Below are 21,050 nucleotides of genomic sequence, written 5' to 3'. Positions count from 1 at the left end.
GCAGAGCAAGCTCTTGCTAAGGCTGTAGTCTCTCCTCTCACACAACTGATGAGCCCAAAGGAACGGCAGAGATCGATAGAATTTGGCATCAGCGGCATTGTAGGAGTTGGCGGCCAGAGTTCACTGTTTTAGCGATTCCAGTTCTGGGTATTTCTTTCGTGGTTTACGTATTAGTGAGTAGAACCGCAGGGCAACAGAAGTTTGAGATCAGAGTTTCCCTTTCTCCTAGATGAGCTGCCAACCACTGCTGACGGGCCCCATCGCCCCGAAGCGATGTTAAGCCACCTGTAACCCACCTTTACAACTCCTGCTGTCAGTAGAAACAGTTCCGCTGGGCTCAGTAGCTAAGCCACACGTGAAGATCAGAAGCTGGACTTGTTTGTCAGAGGCTATTTGAAGAGCACGCCATTGGGAGAATTGAACAGGAGCTTGTCCCGATTACCAGTCCCGGCTGAAGGAACCCAAATCTCGATCAGGCTCTTCTTTAAGGCTGGATGATGGAGATGTGGAAAGCATGTTTTCAACAGGGAGTGGGGGTGTGGGTGCAGGGACTCCCTCAGAATAGAGGAACGTACTTTATGAATGGAGATATGGATGAGTTGATTTAGCCAGAGGGTGGTGAATCTATGGAATTCGTTGCCATAGGCGGCTGTGGAGCCAAGACATCGGGTATATTTAAAGTAGAGATTGATAGGTTCTTGATCAGTCGGGATGTTAAGCGAAAACGTAAATTGTCGCTGTCCTGTTAACCTTGTCTGCTGGAGGGAGATTCGGCATGGGAGTTGTGTACACTCGGTCGTAGTGCAGACTAGACCTCAGGCCGAGGGCTTGCCTGCTGACACAGAACAGGTGAGGAGGAGACAGTTGAGGCGGTGCAGAGTGGCGACCACGCTCGGCTGGGTGCTGGCCTCTCCTGTCGGTACTGCGCTCCCGCATTCGATGGGAGAAATGACAGGCTGGGTTATGCGCTATTTGTGCTATTTTTGTTAGGATTTGCTCCATGGCCTCAGAGGAAAGCTGATGCGCTCGCTTGCATCTATCATAGTTGAATGAAATTAAATTCGATTGGATTTTGGATATGAAGGCGCAATATTTCTCCTATATGTTATGTTCCTATGGGCTTTATTTGCCGCCTCTATGTTGAAACACGTGGTTAGATGCATTGTCGGTTCATCGTGGGTCGATGAGGAAAGTCAGTACGCCCCATTTCTTGTTCCTGCAGTGAGGGAAAGGGAGACAGAACAAAAGAGAGAGGCAGGAGAAAGTTGTGGAGGATGAGCCAGATGTGGCGAGTGCAGCCCTTGATCCCAGCAGTGAGAGCAACAATATGACCGCGCCAGGGTTCGATTCCCGCTTCCGTCTGTAAGGAGTTGGTATTTTCTCCCCGTCACCGCGTGTGTTTCCTCTGGGTGCTACGGTTTCCTCCCACATTCCAAAGATGACCGAACCGGTTATAAGTTGTGGGGCGAGCCGACTGGTGCGCCGGAAGCGTGGCGACACTTGCGGGCTGCCCACGGAACACCCTGGCTTATTTTCCACACGTGAAAACTCTTGGCTTTAAGTCCCAATTTGGATCTCCGTACAGCCAAAGCAATGGAAGGATGAGCTGGGAGGCTGCCCGCAAAGGTCACCACGGTTTCCAGCGACAAAATAGCGCGCGTTAAGACCATAAAATCCGGGAGCAGGATTAATCATCGAGACTGCTCCGCTATTCCATCATGGCGGGTTGAGGTGGAACGGTAATATGGCGGCGTGAACAATGCTTTCCAACACTGGCAACCCCGGTTTATTTCTCACCGCAGTGCGTAAGTAATTTGTAAGTTCAACCCGGTTTCTCCCTGGTGCTCCACTTTTCTTCCATGGTCCAAAGAGTTACCGATTGGACGTTTAATTGGTCATTGTAAGTTGTCCCGTTATTAAACTAGGATGAAATCAGGGGACTGATGGACGGCACGGTTCAAATTCCGCACTCTATCTCAATAAACAAATAACCCTCTAAACACCATTCTCCTGCCTTCTCCCGGTAACCTTCGACACCCTGCCTAAGCAAGAACTTGTCAACCTCTGCTTTTGATGTAACCGACGACTTGTCTACCACAGAGGTCAGTGACAGTGAAATCCAAATTCCACACCCTCTAGAAAAGATATTCTTCCTCATTTCTGTCCTAAAGTGATAACCTTGTATTCTGAGCCGATGCCACCAGCTCCTAAACTCTCCCCTATTGGACATATCCTCCCCACGTCCACTCCATCGAGGCTTTTCAGAATTCGACAAAATTCAATGAGGCCCACTCATTCTTCTAAACACCAGTGAGCCATCAAACCTTCCTCATAAGTAACCCCTTTCATTCACAGAATCATTCTCTTGAACCTCCTCTGGACCCTTTCCAATTCCAGCGCATCTTTCCTCACATCAGTGGCCCAGATCATGCCCAAGATGCTCCTCTGTGTTACACACAGAAAATCTGCAGCAATTCCTTTTACAAGCAGAGCAGACTCGATGGGCCAAATGGCCGAATTCTGCTTCTGTCTTATGCTCTTCTTCTCTCTCTCTCTCTCGCGCGCGCACACACACACACACACACACACACACACACACACACACACACACACACACACACACACACACACACACACACACACACACACACACACACACACACACACACACACACACCTTGAACCTCCAGTCCACGGCCCTGGAGTCGCAGACCTGCAGAGTGGGAAGGCAGTAAAACGTTGAGGACGAGGTGGGGGCGTGAGTGGGGAGGAGAGGAAAAGAGAATGATATGGAGAAAGAGGAAGAGGGAGAAATGATAGGGAGGGGAGTAGGATGTCGAGGGGAGAGGAGAGCTGTGAGGATGAGACGGAAGCGGATTGGGGAGGAAAGGGGACTGGGGAGTGAAAAGGGTGATGAAGGGGTTGGGTGTACAGGAGGGGACAGGGGAAAGGGATGAAGACGGAAGGGGAGGGGCTGAGAATAGAGGAAGAGCGAAGGGGAAAGTGGATGGGGCACTGAGGGGAAGGGGAGGTGAGGAGAGTAAGCGAGGGACAGGAAAAGTCTGGTATCCTGATACTTTCCACGCCTCACCCCTGCCCCTTGCCTCCCTCCCGCAGGCTCACTGCCTTCGTGCTGAAGTCTTTCCTGCACGCCGAGCCCTACATCTTCATCGATGACTCTGTCCTGCAGCAGGCCGCCTCTTTCTTCCTTCAGTACCGGCTGGAGTCGGGCTGTTTCAGCAGCGTGGGTAACCTGCTCAATAACGCCATGAAGGTAGGGTACACGCTGGAGGGGTGCAGGGGCACTAAACAGAGGGGAGGGGGTGCAATGACGCTGTAGCAGGGATGGTTGTGACGAGCAGTTCCCGAATCTGAATTGGATATTGGGTTGCCGAGTGTCGAACCTCTGAGAGCCCGACAGATTCCTTACGAGCAGGCGGCGAGAGTCAAATCCCGACCTGTGTGACAGAAGAGTGCAGGACAAACACAGGACTTTCTGCACATTCAGTCGCGCCAAGCCATTGAAACTGCCTACTCCCATCGACCTGAACCCGGACCACAGCCGCATAGGTGACCAAAACTGCAGACGATACTCCAAACTGGGCCTCACCAGTGTCAAAAACAATTTTAACACAACATCACATCTCCTGCACTCAGTATTTTGATTTATGACGGTCAAAATGTCAAAAGCTTTTTTTACGACCCTGTCTACAGCAACGCCACTTTCAGCGAATTATGGATCTGTATTCCCAGATCACTTTGTTCTGCCACACTCCTCAGTGCACTACCATTCACTGTGCAAGACCAACCATGGTGGGTCCCACCGAAGTGCAACATTTCGTACTTGTCTGCATTGAATTCCATCTGCCATTTTTTCAACCAATTCTTCCAGCTGGTCCAGATCTCAGTGTAAGCTGAGATAGACTTCCTCACTGTCCATTATACCCCCAATGTTAGTGCCGTCGATTATTTTGCTGATCCAGCTAACTGCATTATCATCCCGATCTTGATATAGATGATAAACAACAACAGACGCAGCCACAATCCCAGCAGGACTCCACCAGTCACAGGCCTCCTACGCCATCTACGACCTGCGCCATCTACGACCACCCTCTGGCTGCTCCCACAAAGCCAAAGTCCAATCTAATTTACTATCACATCTTGAGTGCTGAGGGACTGAACCTTATTGACCAACCTCCCTTGCGGGATCTTGTCAGATTTCTTGTTAAAGCTCATCCACTGCCTTGCCTTCATCAACGTTCCTGGGAACTTCTTCAAAAGCTCAATTAGAGTGCTTAGACATGAACTACCATGCACAAAACCATGTTGGCCATCCTTAATCGGTCCCGGTCTATCTAAATACTTACATATAGGATCCTATAGAATACCTTCCAATGACGAATAAACTTCCCGGGCTTCTCGGGTACAGGTATCCATCGAGGTTTCGATGGTAAACTCTGTCATCTTCATCAGGGATGATGCCTAAGCACGTCTAGTCCGGTGGTATTTACTCCCCTGTCGTGCCATGCGGCCTGATTGGTTAGAACTCATCCAATCAGGTTTCCGCTCTCCCACCTTCTTTACAATTGAATTCCAGTTTTTATTCAGAGCGAGGCACTTGTCTTTGTTAAAACGTTGTTTCTAGTTTTACCAGATTGGATGATCAGGAGGAATGGACAACGGGCGAATATATGCCACCAGACTAGACATGCCCAGTCATCATCTCTGATGACAATTGCACAGGTTGACATCGAAACGTCGGTTATAATCGATACCTGTACTCAGCTGGAAGGCCGAGAAGTTTAATCTTGGTATACGCGCTGTGAAAGCACTAGATTCTTTTAATTTACCTTCCAATAGCATTACCACAAGCCTATAATTCCGTGAATGTGGTTTTGAGCCTTTCTTAAACAGTTCAAAGGTTCATTCATTATCGAAGTATTTATGCAGAATACAAAACTAACATTTGTCTTCTCCAGATAGCCACAAGAACAGAAAATCCTAGAAGCAGATGAAAGAAAGAAATTCCCCCGCACGAAATGAAAAAAAATAAACAACTTGCAATCTCCAAGCACCCCCAACCCCTCACTCGCACAAAAAAATACTAACAGATCAGCCAATAAACCATCCTGCCATCGGCAACAAAAAATGGGCAAGAACTCGAAAAGAAAATCATAGAAGTAAGAGAGGCCAATATTAACTGCTGTCCAGTCAATAAGTCTCAGAATTTCAATAACATCATGGAGTGAATCGGGACTCTGAGGGAAACAATATGACCCAGCGGCCCCTTCGAGGGAAGCGGGGGAAGTGGACCTCTATAGACTCTGTGTTCCTCTCCTGAGAAAAATGCACATACAAAAAATAATTTAAGACCCTCCTGTTTTCGCTCCACAAATAGATGACCATTTTGACTCACCAGAGGACCTTAATCTCTTAACACATCTCTAGAATCGCTTAGAATTCTCATTCACCTTGTCTGCTGGCGAACCCTCATGTCTTCGTTTAGCCTCCCGATTTCTTTGTTAGGCTTTCTCTTGCATTTCCAATACTATATTTGCAACTCATTTGTTCCTACCTGCCTATACTGTATCTGCTATGAACCTCCTTTTGTCTTGACCCGGACCTCAACATCTTTTGAAAACCAAGTAGGGGAAAATGTTGCATCGAGTGAGCACATTGACGTTACTTCCACAGCAAATAAGCAAAACGATAGGTCTGGTCCATAGGTTGAGATTCTAAATTGGGGGAACATCAATTTTGATGATATCCGAAAGGATCTGGTAAGTGTGGATTGGGACGGGCTGTTTTCTTGCAAAGGTAAGTAGGAAGCCTTCAAAATCGAAATCTGGAAAATGAATTCCCAGCAGACACCATTTCTTTGAAGCATCTTCCATATCCATCTCCCGCCGAACAAAGGATAGAGCAACCATTCCAAAACAATCTCTAACCATATCACTGTTTCTCAGTAAGACCATTATGTCAGCAGTGTAACCTTTCCCAGGGTGTTACACCATGCAAGTTCCCCCTGAACATGTCTATTGTGCAGACGGACACACACACACACACACACACACACAGAGAAACATACACACACAGACACTGAAACACACACTCACACAAACACACAGAACTGCAGACACAATCACACACACATACGTCCACACATAGAAACAGAAACAATTACACACACACAAACAGAAAGACGCACACATAAACGCGCGTGAACACACATACAAATACATACACACACACACACACACACACACACAGAAATACACGCTCACACATGCACACATAGACACACACACTCACAAACACACACACAGACACAGAGACACGAACACGCACGCACACATACACACAAACAGACATAGACACACTGATACACACACACAGGCACACATACACACAAAGACGCGAGCACACACAGCAGACACTTTACACTTGCCAAGTCTCTATCTAAGATTCTATTAAATGCTCCTGATGTGTTTGCCTTTACCAACAGCTCTGATCGGGCCTTCCACACACCCGCCACTATCTGTGTAAAAACCCTTATCCTGACAGCAACCCCCGCACCCCCCCCCGTGCTTTCCTCTACTCAGAAAAATTCTCAGGATGTCCACTCAATCAACTCTTATCAACTCTTATCAAGTTCCACATCACTATCAAGTCACCTCTCGTTGTTCCTCGCTCCAAAGTGAAAAGTTCAAGCCCGCTGAACCTATTTCAGTAAGACATGCTTTCCAATCCAAACAGCATTCTGGTAAATCTCGTCTGCACCCTCTCCAATCGTATAACTATATAATAACCATATAACAATTACAGCACGGAAACAGTCCACCTCGGCCCTTCTAGTCCATGCGGACGCTTACTCTCACCTAGTCCCACAGAGCTGCAATCAGCCCATAACCCTCCATTCCTTTCCTGTCCATATACCTATCCAATTTTACTTTAAATGACAATATCAAACCTGCTTCTACCACTTCTAAAGGAAGCTCGTTCCACACAGCTACCACTCTCCGAGTAAAGAAATTCCCCCTCGTTTTACCCCTAAACTTTTACCTTTTAACTCTCAGCTCATGTCCTCTTGTTTGAATCTCCGCTACTCTCAATGAAAAAAGCCTATCCACGTCAACTCTGTATATTACCCTCATAATTTTAAATACATCTATAAAGGCTCCCCTCAACCTTCTACAGTACAAAGAATAAAGACCTAACTTGTTCAACCTTTCTCCATAATTTCGGTGCTAAAACCCAGATAACATTCTAGCAAATATCCTCTATACTTTTTCTAAATTGTTGACATCTTTCCTATAATTCGGTGACCAGAACTGTACACAAATCTCCAAATTTGGCCTCACCAATGCCTTGTACAATTTTAACATTACATCCCAAATCCTTCACTCAATGCTCTGATTTACAAAGGCCAGCATACCAAAAGCTTTCTTCACCACCCTATGCACATGAGATTCCACCTTCAGGGAACTATACAACATTATTCCCAGATCACTCTGTTCTACTGCATTCCTCAATGCCCTACTATTTACCATCTATGTCCTATTTTTATTATTCCTACCAAAATGTAGCACCTCACACTTATCAGCATTAAACTCCATCTGCCATCGTTCAGCCCACTCTTCTAACTGGCCTAAATCTCTCTGCAAGCTTCGAAAACCTACTTCATTATCCACAACGCCACCTACCTTAGTATCATCTGCATACTTATCCAATTTACCAGCCCATCATCCAGATCATTAATGTATATGACAATCAACATTGGACCTCCAACGGCCTCCAACCTGACAAACAGTTATCCACCACTACTCTCTAGCATCTCTCATCCAGCTACTTTTGAATCCATTTTACTACTTCAATATTAATACCTAATGATTGAACCTTACTAACTACCCTTCCATGCGGAACCTTGTCAAAGGCCTTACTGAAGTCCATTTAGACGGCATTCACTGATTTACCCTCATCCACTTTCCTAGTAACCTCTTCAAAAATTTCAACAAGGTTTGTCAAACATGACTTTCCAAGCACAAATCCATGTTGACTGCTTCTAATCAGACTCTGTCTATCCAGATACCATCTCTAAGGATACATTACATTAATGTACCCACCACTGATGTCAAACGTACAGGCCAATAATTGCTAGGTTTACTCTAAGAACCCTTTTTAAACAATGGAACCACACAAGCAATAGTCCAATCCTCCGGCACCATCCCCGTTACTAGTGACATTTGAAATATTTCTGTCAGATCCCCTGCTATTTCTACAGTAACTTCCCTTAAGGACCTAAGGAATATCCAGTCAGGAACCGGAGACTTATCCACTTTTATATTCTTTAAAAGCTCTAGTACTTCCTCTTCTTTAATCATCATAGTTTCCATAACTACCCTACTTGTTTCGCTTACCTTACACAATTCAATATCCTTCTCCTTAGTGAATACTGATGAAAAGAAATTGTTCAAAATCTCCCTCATTTCTTGGCTCCACACACAGCTGTCCACTCTGATTCTCTAAGGGACCAATTTTATATCTCACTATCCTTTTGCTATTAATATAACCGTAGAAACCCTTTGGATTTATTTTCGCCCTACTTGCCAAAGCAACCTCATATCTTCTTTTAGCTTTTCCAATTTCTTTCTGAAAATTCTTCTAAAATTTCATATTCCTCGAGCACCTCATTTACTCCATGCTGCCTATATATAATGTAGATATCTCTCTTTTCTCGAACCAAGTTTCCAATATCCCTTGAAAAAAAAAGCTCTTTTAACCTTTTCTTTCAACCTTACAGGAACATAAAGATTCTGTACCCTCGAAATTTCAACTTTAAATGACCTCCATTTCTCTATTTCATCCTTTCCATAAAACAAATTGTCCCAATCCATTCCTTCTAACTCCTTTCGGATCTCCTCAATGTTAGCCTTTCTCCAAACAAAAATATCAACCCTGGGTCCAGTCCTATCCTTCTCCATAATTATATTGAAACTAATGACATTGTGATCACTGGACCCGAAGTGCTCCCCAACACATACCTCTGTCAGTTGACCTATCTCATTCCCTAACAGGAGATCCAACACTGCCCCTTCTCTAGTCGGTACCTCTATGTATTGCTGCAAAAAACGATCCTCCACACATTTTACAAACTCCAAACCATCCATCCCTTTTACAGTATGGGCTTCCCAGTCTATGTGTGGAAAAGTAAAATCTCCCACAATCACAACCTTGTGCTTACTACAAATATCTGGTATCTCCTGACAAATTTACTCCTCCAATTCTTGCTCCCCTTTAGGTGGTCTACAATACACTCCTATAAGTGTTACTACACCTTTCCCATTCCTCAATTCCACCAAAATAGTCTCCCTAGACGAGCCCTCTAATCTATCCTGCCAAAGCACCGCTGTAATATTTTCTCGGACAAGCAATGCAACACCTCCCCCTCTTCTCCCTCCGATTCTATCACACCTGAAGCAACGAAATCCAGGAATATTTAGTTGCCAATCACACCCCTCCTGCAACCATGTTTCATTAATAGCTACAGCATCATATTTCAAGGTATCAATCCATGCTCTCTCATCCTCCTTTCTTACAATGCTCCGAGAATTAAAACAAATGCATTTAAGAAACTCCACCTCTTTCTCTCAGTTTATCCCTAACGGTGCAAACAACTTTATTATCTTTTTCTTCTTTCTCCCCCACATCTTCGGTCTGAGTGTTCCCCTTCTCTATCCCCTGCCTATCCTCCCTCACACACTGTCTACAAGCTTTCTCCATTTGTGAACTAATCTCCTCTCCCCTAGTCTCTTCAAATTGATTCCCACCCCCAACCATTCTAGTTTAATGTCTCCCCAATAGCCTTAGCAAATCTCCCCGCCAGGATATTGGTCCCCCTAGGATGCAAGAGTAACTCATCCTTTTTGTACAGGTCACAACTGTCCCAAAAGAGATCGCAATGATCCAGAAACTTGAATCCCTGCACACTGCTCCAATCCCTCAACCACGCATTTATCCCCCACCTCATTCCATTCTTACTGTCACTGTCGCGTGGCACAGGCAGTAATCCCGAGATTACTACCTTTGCAGTTCTTCTTCTCAACTGCCTTCTTAACTCCCTATATTTTCCTTTCAGGACATCTTACTTTTTCCTACCTATGTCATTGGTACCTATATGTACCACGTCCTCTTGCTCCTTACCCTCCCACTTCAGGATATCTTGGACGCGACCAGAAACATCCCGGACCCTGGCACCAGGAAGGGAAACTACCATCCGGGTCTCCTGATTGCTACCACAGAATCGCCTATTTAACCCCCTAACTATCGAGTCCCCTATTACTACCGCCTTCCTCTTCCTATCCCTAACCTTCTGAGCTATAGGGCCGGATCTATGCCGGAGGCACGGCCACTGTTGCTTCCCCCAGGTAGGCTGTTCCCCCCAACAGTACTCAAACAGGAGTACTTATTGTCAAGGGGTACAGCCACTGGGGTACTCTCAAGTACCTGACTCGTCCCCTTCCCCCTCCTAACCGTGACCCACCTGTCAGCCTCCCGTGGCCCCGCTGTGACCAGCTGCCTGTAACTCCTCTCTATCAACTCCTCACTCTCCCTGACCAGACGAAGGTCATCGAGCTGCAGCTCCAGTTCCCTAACACGGTCCCTTAGGAGCTGCAGCTCGGTGCACCTGGCGCAGATGTGGACTTCCGGGAGGCTGGAAGACTCCAGGACCTCCCACATCCGACACCGAGACCAACAAGCTGCCTCAGACTCATACCTTCCCCCTTTCCTCAAATAACAGGAAAAACTGAAACTTAAACCTATCTTACCTCACCCGTTGAGAAAAAGCCCTTAAGCCTTTACCGTGTTCACGGTTCACTCCGCTGCCCGCAAACGACGCTGTCCGCTGTATAAGGCTGTGTCTTTTTTAAAACTTCCGCGCTTCACTGCCCGACGTCACCCGCCTACGCAGTCCCGCCGATCTTAAGAAAAAAATAAAATGGCTCCGGCCGCAGTCCCGCTCATATCCTCTGGTAAATCTTCTCTGCACCCTCTCTCATCCTGGCAGCATTCTCGTAAATCTTATCTGCCCTCTCTGTAATCCAGACAGTTTCCTGGTAAATCTCCTCGGCACCTTCTCGAAAGCTTCTACACTGTATAAGTTTCTGAGGAGGGAGCGCTGTGGGAGGGGTCGAGAAGGAAACGCCGTGGGGGGGGGGGAAGAGGATGGAACTCTCTGGGGTTGAGGGGGAATGCCTTGGGAGGGGAAGATTTAACAAATCGGAATCTTCTCTCTCCCCCCAGGGCGGCGTCGATGATTCAATCTCTCTTTCGGCCTACGTCACCGCTGCTCTCCTCGAGTTACAAATGCTGAGGGCCAGTATGGTCAGTAACGCGGGGGTAGGACGGAGGGGTAAACACACGAGGAAGGGGCTGGGCCAGGCGGAGGGAAGGGGAGGTGCACTAGGAGAAGGAATGCGGTTGTGCGAGTGAGACAAGGAGGGATGGCGGATATGTAATAAGTTCAAAAATCGTGGGACTTGAAGGGGGAGCGTCGGGGAAATGGGGGCAAAGAAAGCGGAGTAAGGTGAGGGAGGAGAGGTGGAGTAAGAGGGGAGGGAGTGGGGAAATGGGAGAGGGATGGTTGGAGATGGAGAGGGAGAGAGTGAAAGAGAGTGGACGAGGGGAAGGATGGGGTATGAAGGAGGAGAGTAAGAGGGATGGAGAGGGGTTAGGGAGAGGAAGGGAGAGGACAAGGGAGGAGGGAGGGAGGGGAGAGGGAGAGGGTAGCGACAGGAGAAGAAGAGAGGGAGGGTAGATGATGAGAGGAATCCAGAAAGGGTAGAGGGGAGAAGGAGGGCAGAGAGCGAGAGATGGAGGTGGAGATAGTATGGATGGAAGAGGGAGAGGGAAAGTGAGAGACAGGGAGAAGGAGCTGGAGTTGGAAAAGGTAGAGATCGGAGAGAAAGAGGGTGGAGAAGTAAAGGCAGGAGAGGGCAGAAGAGTGAGAGAGTGGAAATGGGAGAGGTGAAAGGGTAGCGGGGAAAGTGGTGGAGAAACCTGTTAGCCAAAGAGAGAGAAAATGTCTGAACAAGGGTGGGGAGGGGGCAGGAGCTGGTGTGACCCCTCAATTGCCATATCTTCTCGGTCTCCATCTAGGCCGATGAGATTTACAAGAGGACTCAGGAACGGTTGGAGAGTGAGTCTTCAAGCAACGAGGCAGGTGAGTGACGAGACCCTTGCTGGGTGTAGCTTTCTTCCTCATGACGTCAGCTTCTCTCCAATAATCCGCACCACCCGGCCTGTGCCTGTCCCAAACACACAGACCCAAGCCTGGGGATGTACTTCCCTCCTCTCCATTGTCTGTGGCCTTGAGCCTGTCCGTACTTACTCCCCCAGGGCGCACCTGTCCCACTCTCTGTGGCCTCCGCCATACTACCTACCATAGGCCCTGTGAATGACCTACCGTGCTTGCCAAATACCAGGGCCTGCCGCCCCAACCTGACGTGGCCTGGGCCTGGGTTGAGGCCGAATCCACCTGTGCTGACCAAACTGCTGACTACACCCATCTTTAATTTTCCCCTGTGTTCCGTGTTTGCAGAAGGAACTACGCTGCCCAAATTCGAGAGGGAGGAGACCCTGCCTTCAAGTTTCCGGGTGAGTCAAAGCAGGAGTGGCGGAAAACGGTGGGAAGGACAGGAAAGTGGGTGCATTGAGTTTGGAAAGGCATCGGGGGGAGCAATAGGACTACTGGGAGTTATGGATATCGGGAAAGAATGAGGGCCCTTGGGAGTGAGTGCAGGACAAATGGTGGAGGGTGATAGACCATCGATGGTGGCTAATGGACGATTGGTGATGGATGATAGATTATGGGTGGTGAGTGATAAACCATTGGTGGTCTGAATAAACTCCCAGAACTGGTCTATCATCCACCCCAGCAGTCTATCACTAACAATCAATTGTATATCACCCACTACCAATGATCTGTCACCCACCACCAATGACCCATCACTCACGAACAGTGTTCTATTACCTACCACCAGTGGTCTATCACCAGCCTCCAATGGTGTATCAGCCACCACCAATGATCCATCACCACCACCAATGGTCTCTCACCCACCACCAGCGGTCCATCACTCACCAACAATGGTCTATTACTTCCCACCAACTGGATATCACCCACCACCAATCGTCCATAACCCACCACAAATGGTCTATCGCCACCAGTAGTCTGCCAGCCACCACCAATGGTCAATCATTACCCAACAATTTACTATCACTCACGAGTAATGCTCTATCACTCACTACCTATTATGCGTCACCCACCACCAATGGTCTATCACCCATCGCTACTGGTCTATTACACACCACCATTGGTCCATCACTCAACAGCCAATGTTCTATCACTCTCCAATTGTCTATCACCCACTACCAGCGGCCTGTCGCCCACCACCAGTGATCTATTCCTCACCAACAATTTTCAATCCCTCCCCATCAATTGATGATCACCCACAACGTTCTATCTCAGACCTCTAATGGTCTATGGCCCAGCACCAGTGGTCTATCACTCATCACCAATGGTCAATCAATCCCCATCAATTGGCTATCACACAACACAAATTGCTCATCACCCACCGCCAAATGCCTATCACTCATCACTTGTGATCTATCACCCATCACCCACCAGCTATGGCCCATCTCCCACCACCAATGACCCATCTCCCACCACCAATGATCTAGCATTCATCACCAAACGCCTATCACCTACCCGCTATGGTCTCTCACCCACCAGAAATAGACCATCACCCACAACCATTGGTCTATCAACCGCAAGCAATGGAACATCACCCAGTCCCAGTTGTGCATCACTCAGCCCCATTTGACTATCACCCTACACCAATGGTCTATCAACCGCCACCAATTGTCTATCACTCACAACTAATGGTAACTCACTGTCTATCAAATGGCTATCACACACCATTAATAGTCCATCACCGACCACAAACGGTCTAACACGCACTACAAATGGTCGAACACCAACCCAAGTGAACGGGATGACGAACAGAGTATAGCTCGAGAAAGAGAGCTACCTGTGGAGGGTTTGAGTGACAGTCGGAATGAGGGGGTTTTGTCGAGGAGGAAGCAATTATCGGCCTGTAAGTTTGACGTCAGTGGTGGGTAAATTAATGGAAAGTATTCTCGGAGATTATATATATATATATATATATATATATATATATAATTATCTGGATAGACAGGGTCTGATTAGGAACAGTCAATATGGATGTGTGCGTGGAAGGTCATGTTTGACAAATTGAATTTTTTTTATGACGTTACTAGGAAGTTGACGAGGGTAAAGTAATGGATGTTGTCTATATGGACTTCAGTAAGGCCTTTGACAAGGTTCCACACGAAAGGTTAGTTAGGAAGGTTCAACCGTTAGGAATTAATATTGAAGTAGTAAAATGGATTCAACAGTGGCTGGATGGGAGATGCCAGAGAGTAGTGGTGGATAATTGTTTGTCAGGTTGGAGGCCGGTGACTAGTGGTGTGCCTCAGGGATCTGTACTGGGTCCAATGTTGTTTGTCATATACATTAATGAACTGGATGATGGGCTGGTAAATTGGTTTAGTAAGTATGCGATGATACTAGGATAAGTGGCGTTGTGGATAATGAATTAGGTTTTCAAAGCACACAGAGAGATTTAGGCCGGTTAGAAGAGTGGGCTGAAAGATGGCAAATTAGTTTAATGCTGATAACTGTGAGGTTCTACATTTTGGTAGGACTAATCCAAATAGGAAATACATGGTAAATGGTAGGGCATTGAAGAATGCAGTAGAACAGAGTGATCTAGGAATAATGGTGCATAGATCCCTGAAGGTGTAATCTTATATAGATAGGGTGGTGAAGAAAGCTTTTGGTATGCTGGCCTTTATAAATCAGAGCATTGAGTATTGGAGTTGGGATGCCACGTTAAAATTGTACAAGGCATTGGTGAGGCCAAATTTGGAATACTGTGTACAGTTCTGGTCACCGAATTATAGGAAAGATGTCAACAACATAGTTAGAGTACAGAGGAGATTTACGAGAATGTTACCTGGGTGTTCAGCACGTAAGTTACAAAGAAAGATTGAACAAGTTAGGTCTTTATTCGTTGGAGCATAGAAGGTTGAGGGGGGACTTGATAGAGGTATTTAAGATTATGAGGGTGATAGATAGAGTTGACGTGGATAGGCTTTTCCCATTGAGAGTAGGGGCGATCAAACAAGAGGACATGAGTTGAGAGTTAATAGACAATAGACAATAGGTGCAGAAGTAGAACATTCGGCCCTTCGAGCCTGCACCGCCATTCTGAGATCATGTCTGATCATCTACTATCAATACCCGGTTCCTACCTTGCCCCCATATCCCTTGATTCCCATATTCATAAGATACCTATCTAGCTCCTTCTTGAAAGCATCCAGAGAATTGGCCTCCACTGCCTTCTGAGGCAGTGCATTCCACACCCCCACAACGCTCTGGGAGAAGAAGTATTTCCTTAACTCTTTCCTAAATGACCTACCCCATATTCTTAAACCATGCCCTCTGGTACTGGACTCTCCCAGCATCTGGAACATATTTCCTGCCTCTATCTTGTCCAATCCCTTAATAACCTTATATGTTTCAATCAGATCCCCTCTCAATCTCCTTAATTCCAGTGTGTACAAGCCCAGTCTCTCTAACCTCTTTGCGTAAGACAGTCCGTACATCCCAGAAATTAACCTTGTGAATCTACGCTGCACTTCCTCTACAGCCAGGATGTCCTTCCTTAACCCTCAAGACCAAAACTGTACCCAATACTCCAGGTGTGGTCTCCCCAGGGCCCTGTACAAATGGAAAAGGATTTCCTTGCCCTTGTACACAAATCCCTTTGTAATAATGGCCAACATTGCATTAGCCTTCTTCACTGCCTGCTGCACTTGCTCATTCACCTTCAGTGACTGATGAACAAGGACTCGTAGATCTCTTTGTATTTCTCCCTTTCCTAACACTACACCGCTCAGATAATAATCTGCCTTCCTGTTCTTACTCCCAAAGTGGATAACCTCACACTTATTCACATTAAACGTCATCTGCCAAGTATCTGCCCACTCACACAGCCTATCCAAGTCAACCTGAATTCTCCTAACATCCTCATCATATGTCACACTGCCGCCCAGTTTAGTATCATCAGCAAACTTGCTGATGTTATTCTCAATGCCTTCATCTAAATTGTTGATGTAAATCATAAACAGGTGTGGTCCCAATACCGAGCCCTGTGGCACACCACTAGTCACCACCTGCCATTCCAAGAAACACCCATTCACCGCTACCCTTTGCTTTCTATCTGCCAACCAGTTTCCTATCCATGTCAATGTCTTTCCCCCAATGCCATGAGCTCTGATTTTACCCACCAATCTCCTATGTAGGACCTTATCAAATGCCTTCTGAAAATCGAGGTAAACTACATCCACTGGATATCCCTTGTCTAACTTCCTGGTTACATCCTCCAAAATCTCCAATAGATTAGTCAAGCATGATTTGCCCTTGGTAAATCCATGCTGGCTAGGCCCAATCCTATCACTGCTATCAAGATATGCCACTATTTAATCTTTAATAATGGACTGTAGCATCTTCCCCACTACTGATGTTAGGCTGACAGGCCGATAGTTCTCTGTTTTCTCCCTCCCTCCTTTCTTAAAAAGTGGGATAACATTAGCCGTTCTCCAATCCTCAGGGACTGATCCTGAATCTATGGAACATTGGAAAATGATTACCAATGCATCCGCAATTTCCAGAGCCACCTCCTTTAGTACCCTAGGATGCAGACCATCTGGACCTGGGGATTTGTTAGTCTTCAGTCCCATCAGTCTACTCATCACCGTTTCCATCCTAATGTCAATCTGTTTCATTTCCTCAGTTACCCTATGTCCTTGGCCCATCCATACATCTGGGAGATTGCTTGTGTCTTCTCTAGTGAAGACAGATCTAAAGTACTTATTAAATTCTTCTGCCATTTTTCTGTTTCCCATAACAATTTCACCCAATTCATTCTTCAAGGGCTCAACATTGTTCTTAACTATCTTCTTTCTCTTCACATACCTAAAAAAGCTTTTGCTATCCTTCTTTATATTCCTGGCTCGCTTGCGTTGCTACCTCATTTTCTTCTCCCCGTATCGCCTTTTTAGTTAAGTTCTGTTGTTCCTTAAAAATTTCCCAATCATCTGTCCTCCCACTCACCTTAGCTCTGTCATACTTCCTTTCTTTTAATGCTATGCAATCTCTGACTTACTTTGTCAACCACTGTGGCCCCTTTCCCCCCTTTGAATCCTTCCTTCTCCGGGGGATGAACATTTTGCACCTTGTGCATTATTCCCAAGAGTACCTGCCATTGCTGTTCCACTGTCTTTTCTGCTAGAATATCCGTCCATTTAACTTTGGCCAGATCCTCCCTCATGGCTCCATAGACTCCTTTGTTCAACTGCACCACTGACACCTCCGATCTGCCCTTATCCTTCTCAAATTGCAGATAAAAACTTATCATAGTATGGTCGCTACCTCTTAATGGCTCCTTTACTTCAAGATCGCTTATCAAATCCTGTTCTTTACACAACACTAAATCCAGAATATACTTGTCCCTGGTCAGCTCTCGTACAAGCTGTTCCAAAAATTTATCCCGTAGGCACTCTACAAACTCCCTATCCTGGGGTCCAGCACCAACCTGATTCTCCCAGTTTACCTGCATGTTGAAATCCCCCATTACGACTGCGACATTACCTTTGCCACATGCCAATGTTAACTCCCTAGTCAACTTTCATCCAATATCCATGCTACTGTTTGGGGGCCTGTAGACAACACCCATTAGGGTCTTTTTGCCCTTACTGTTCCTCAGTTCTATCCACACAGACTCTACTTCTCCTGATCCCATGTCCCCCCTTGCAAAGGACTGAATCTCATTCCTCACCAACAGGGCCACCCCTCCCCCTCTGCCCACATTTCTGTCCCTACGATAGCACGTATACTCTTGTACATTCATTTCCCAGGTCTGATCTCCCTGCAGCCATGTTTCCGTTATCCCAACAACATCACAGTTATCCATTCGTACCTGAGCTTCAAGCTTATCCGCCTTATTTCTGACACTTCGTGCATTCAAATATAGAATTTTTATCCCATTTCTCCTCTCTCTGTTTAAATCGCTGCCTATTGTGCTTAACCCAGCTCCCCGAACTCCCATCGGGCTATACGGCCCTTGAATTTTGTTGTCCTTCCTAAATTTACTTATTCTTTCTGCACATTTAACTCCATGTTCCGTCAGACCATCCCTCTGTACATGTGTCCTCCTTATCACTTGTTCCGCCTCACCTTTCTCTACTACACACTTAATATTCCGGAGCCGTGTATTCCCCACCTGTCCTTTATTCTTCATCTCGCTATCCTCTCTCACATTCTGGATCCCTGCCCCCTGCAAATTTAGTTTAAACCCACCGAGAAGCTCTAGCAAACTTTCCTGCCAGAATGCTAGTACCGCTCCAGTTCAGGTGTAAACCGTCCCGTCGGAACAGATCCCACCTTCCCTGGAACAAAGCCCAATTATCTAAAAACCTGAAGCCCTCCCTCCTGCACCATCCTCTCAGCCACGTATTAATCTGTATAATCCTTCTGTTCCTTGCCTCACTCGCACATGGCACACGTAGCAATCCTGAGATTGTTACCCTGGAGGTCCTGCCCTTCAGCTTCGCACCTAACTCCCTGAACTCACTACGCAGGACCCCCTCACTCATCCTACCCATGTCGTTGGTCCCTACATGGATCACAACATCTGGGTTCTTGACCTCTCTCTCAAGAATAACCTGCACCCGATCTGAGATGTCCCGGACCCCGGCACCAGGGAGGCAACATACCATCCGAGACTCCCGAACTTCCCCACAAAATCTCCTATCTGCCCCCCTGACTATAGAATCCCCTATCACTACCGCTCTCTTCTCTTCCCTCCTCCCCTTCCTAGTCGAAGGTCCAACCTCAGTGCCAGAGACAGTTAAGTGGCAAAAGTTTAGGGGCAACACGAAGGGGATCTTCTTTACTCAGAGAGTGGTAGCTAAGTGGAACGAGCTTCCAGTAGAAGTGTTAGAGGCTGGTTCGATATTGTCATTAAAAAAAAAAATTGGATAGGTATATGGACAGGACAGGAATGGAAGGTTGTGGGCTGAGTCCAGGTCGGTGGGAATAGGTGAGAGTAAATGTTTGGCACGGATTGGAAGGGCCGAGATGGTCTGTGTCCGTGCTGTAATTGTTACATGGTTATAAGTAGTAGGACACATTTTCTTGGAGTGTCTGACTATCTCTCCTTCTAGACGGGAGTGCTGGAGCCTTCTCTCCGTTGCCTGAGGAAGCAGATGGAGACAGTGAACAGCACGTACACACTGGCTCTTCTCGCCTACACCTTCACCCTGGCCGGGGACAACATCTCCCGGGACTGGCTCCTCGACAAGCTGGAGGGGATAGCTGTCAAAAAGGGTGCGGGAGAACCCCTCCCCATCAAATCACCAACCTCCCCAACAATCAACTCTCTTCGCTCCTCTTAAGCCCCTCTAATCCTCCTCCATTGCTACAGACGTACCCCTCAACTTAACCCTCCTCAACCGTCCTCTTCTCTCCCTACTTTACCCTCAACTCTGAGCACACTAATCTCCTGTTTACCGTCACCAATCCAACCCCACAACCTCGACCGTCTTCTCTCTTCCCCTTCATTAACCCTCAACCCCTTCTTCCTTTCACCCACCCTCAAACCTTTTCCCTCCTCCCCAATCCTCCATTGCTCTGACCCTCCTCTTCCCTGCCTACTTAACACTGAACCCTCATCTCTCTTCTCTCCTCTTAAGCCTACCAACTCTACATTGCCGCAACCCTCCTCTTCCGACCCTGCTTCACCTTCAACCGTCAATACTCTTCTCCTCTTTACGCTCACCAATCCAACTCCACAACCTCGGTTTTCCTCTTCTCCCAGTTACCCACCTTCAACTCTGCTCCCTTTCACCCACCCTTTGCCTCCCTCCCTCCACTTAACTCTCCCCAATCCTCCATTGTCTCAACCTTCCTCTTCCTCCCTACTGCACCCTCAAACGTCAACTCCCCTCTCCTCTTACACCTCCTCAATCCTCCTCCTTTACCAACCCTCCTCCTCCCTACCCTACATCACTGTGCCTCAACAGTCAACTCTCCTCCCTCCTCTTCGACAACCATTCTCCAAACCCTCCTTTCCTTACCCCTCTCTGTTCCTACCTATCCCTACCCTTGGACCGCGGTAACCATCGCATTGTTCCTTAGCACCTGTGACCTTGGTGTCCCCTCGACTCTGGGACTTCTGTAATCCTCCTCCCTCTTCTGAATTCTCGGACCCTCATGACATTAGAACCCTCCCCGTGACCATTCACCTTTCCCCTGCACAGATGGAATGAGGCACTGGACGAGGGTCCCAGAGGCGGAGGAAGAGGATGAGGAGTTCAGTTGGTACTGGACGAGAGCGCCCTCGGCTGAGGTGGAGATGACGGCCTACGTCCTCCTCGCCCTCCTGTCCCAGCCCTCGGTGAGACCTGCAGACCTGCAGAGGGCCACCACCATTGTCAGCTGGCTGGTCCGGCAGCGGAATGCGTACGGGGGCTTCGCCTCTACCCAGGTGGGTCTGTGAACGGGATGGATGAGTGGGTGGGCATTGGGGAGCGAGAGGCGATGGGAGCTGGAGGGGAGGGGTGAGGGTTGGAGTGAGAGAGACGGCAGAGGGAGAAGGAGAGGGTTTGCTGAGATAGGGGATGTAAAATCCCGGGTGTGGCTTGGGCGATGGAAATGGTGACCAAGGAGATGGAACTCTGGAGTTAACACGGAAGGTTTGGCGGAAAATCATCGGAGACGTTCCCTTGGAAGGGGAGTTGTGTTTCCCAGCCCATGTCCCTGCGAGGTTTTCCCGGGCTTTGTTCCTCTATTTTTCATCGGCATTCAAGGGCCATTCGATTCTCTGGACTTTGAATTTCTGGTCCAG

The 21,050-nt window shown here is 47.3% G+C and overlaps 1 protein-coding gene across 2 annotated transcripts in view; it reads left to right on the top strand.

Moving 5' to 3' along the window:
- LOC140723656 (alpha-2-macroglobulin) overlaps positions 1-21,050 on the top strand; it is a 98,656-nt gene that overhangs the window by 59,605 nt on the left and 18,001 nt on the right. For both annotated transcript variants that reach the window (XM_073038222.1, XM_073038223.1), the window contains exons 16-21: positions 3,118-3,274; positions 11,302-11,382; positions 12,157-12,220; positions 12,599-12,654; positions 19,369-19,531; positions 20,464-20,690. In XM_073038222.1, the coding sequence (XP_072894323.1) occupies positions 3,118-3,274; positions 11,302-11,382; positions 12,157-12,220; positions 12,599-12,654; positions 19,369-19,531; positions 20,464-20,690 (748 nt within the window). The remainder of the gene's footprint in view (positions 1-3,117; positions 3,275-11,301; positions 11,383-12,156; positions 12,221-12,598; positions 12,655-19,368; positions 19,532-20,463; positions 20,691-21,050) is intronic.

This window comes from Hemitrygon akajei, unplaced genomic scaffold (genome assembly GCF_048418815.1).
Source record: "Hemitrygon akajei unplaced genomic scaffold, sHemAka1.3 Scf000123, whole genome shotgun sequence".
NCBI lineage: Eukaryota > Metazoa > Chordata > Chondrichthyes > Myliobatiformes > Dasyatidae > Hemitrygon > Hemitrygon akajei.
Note: the sequence above shows the minus strand (reverse complement) of the source record. Positions and strands in the feature narration are given on the sequence as shown.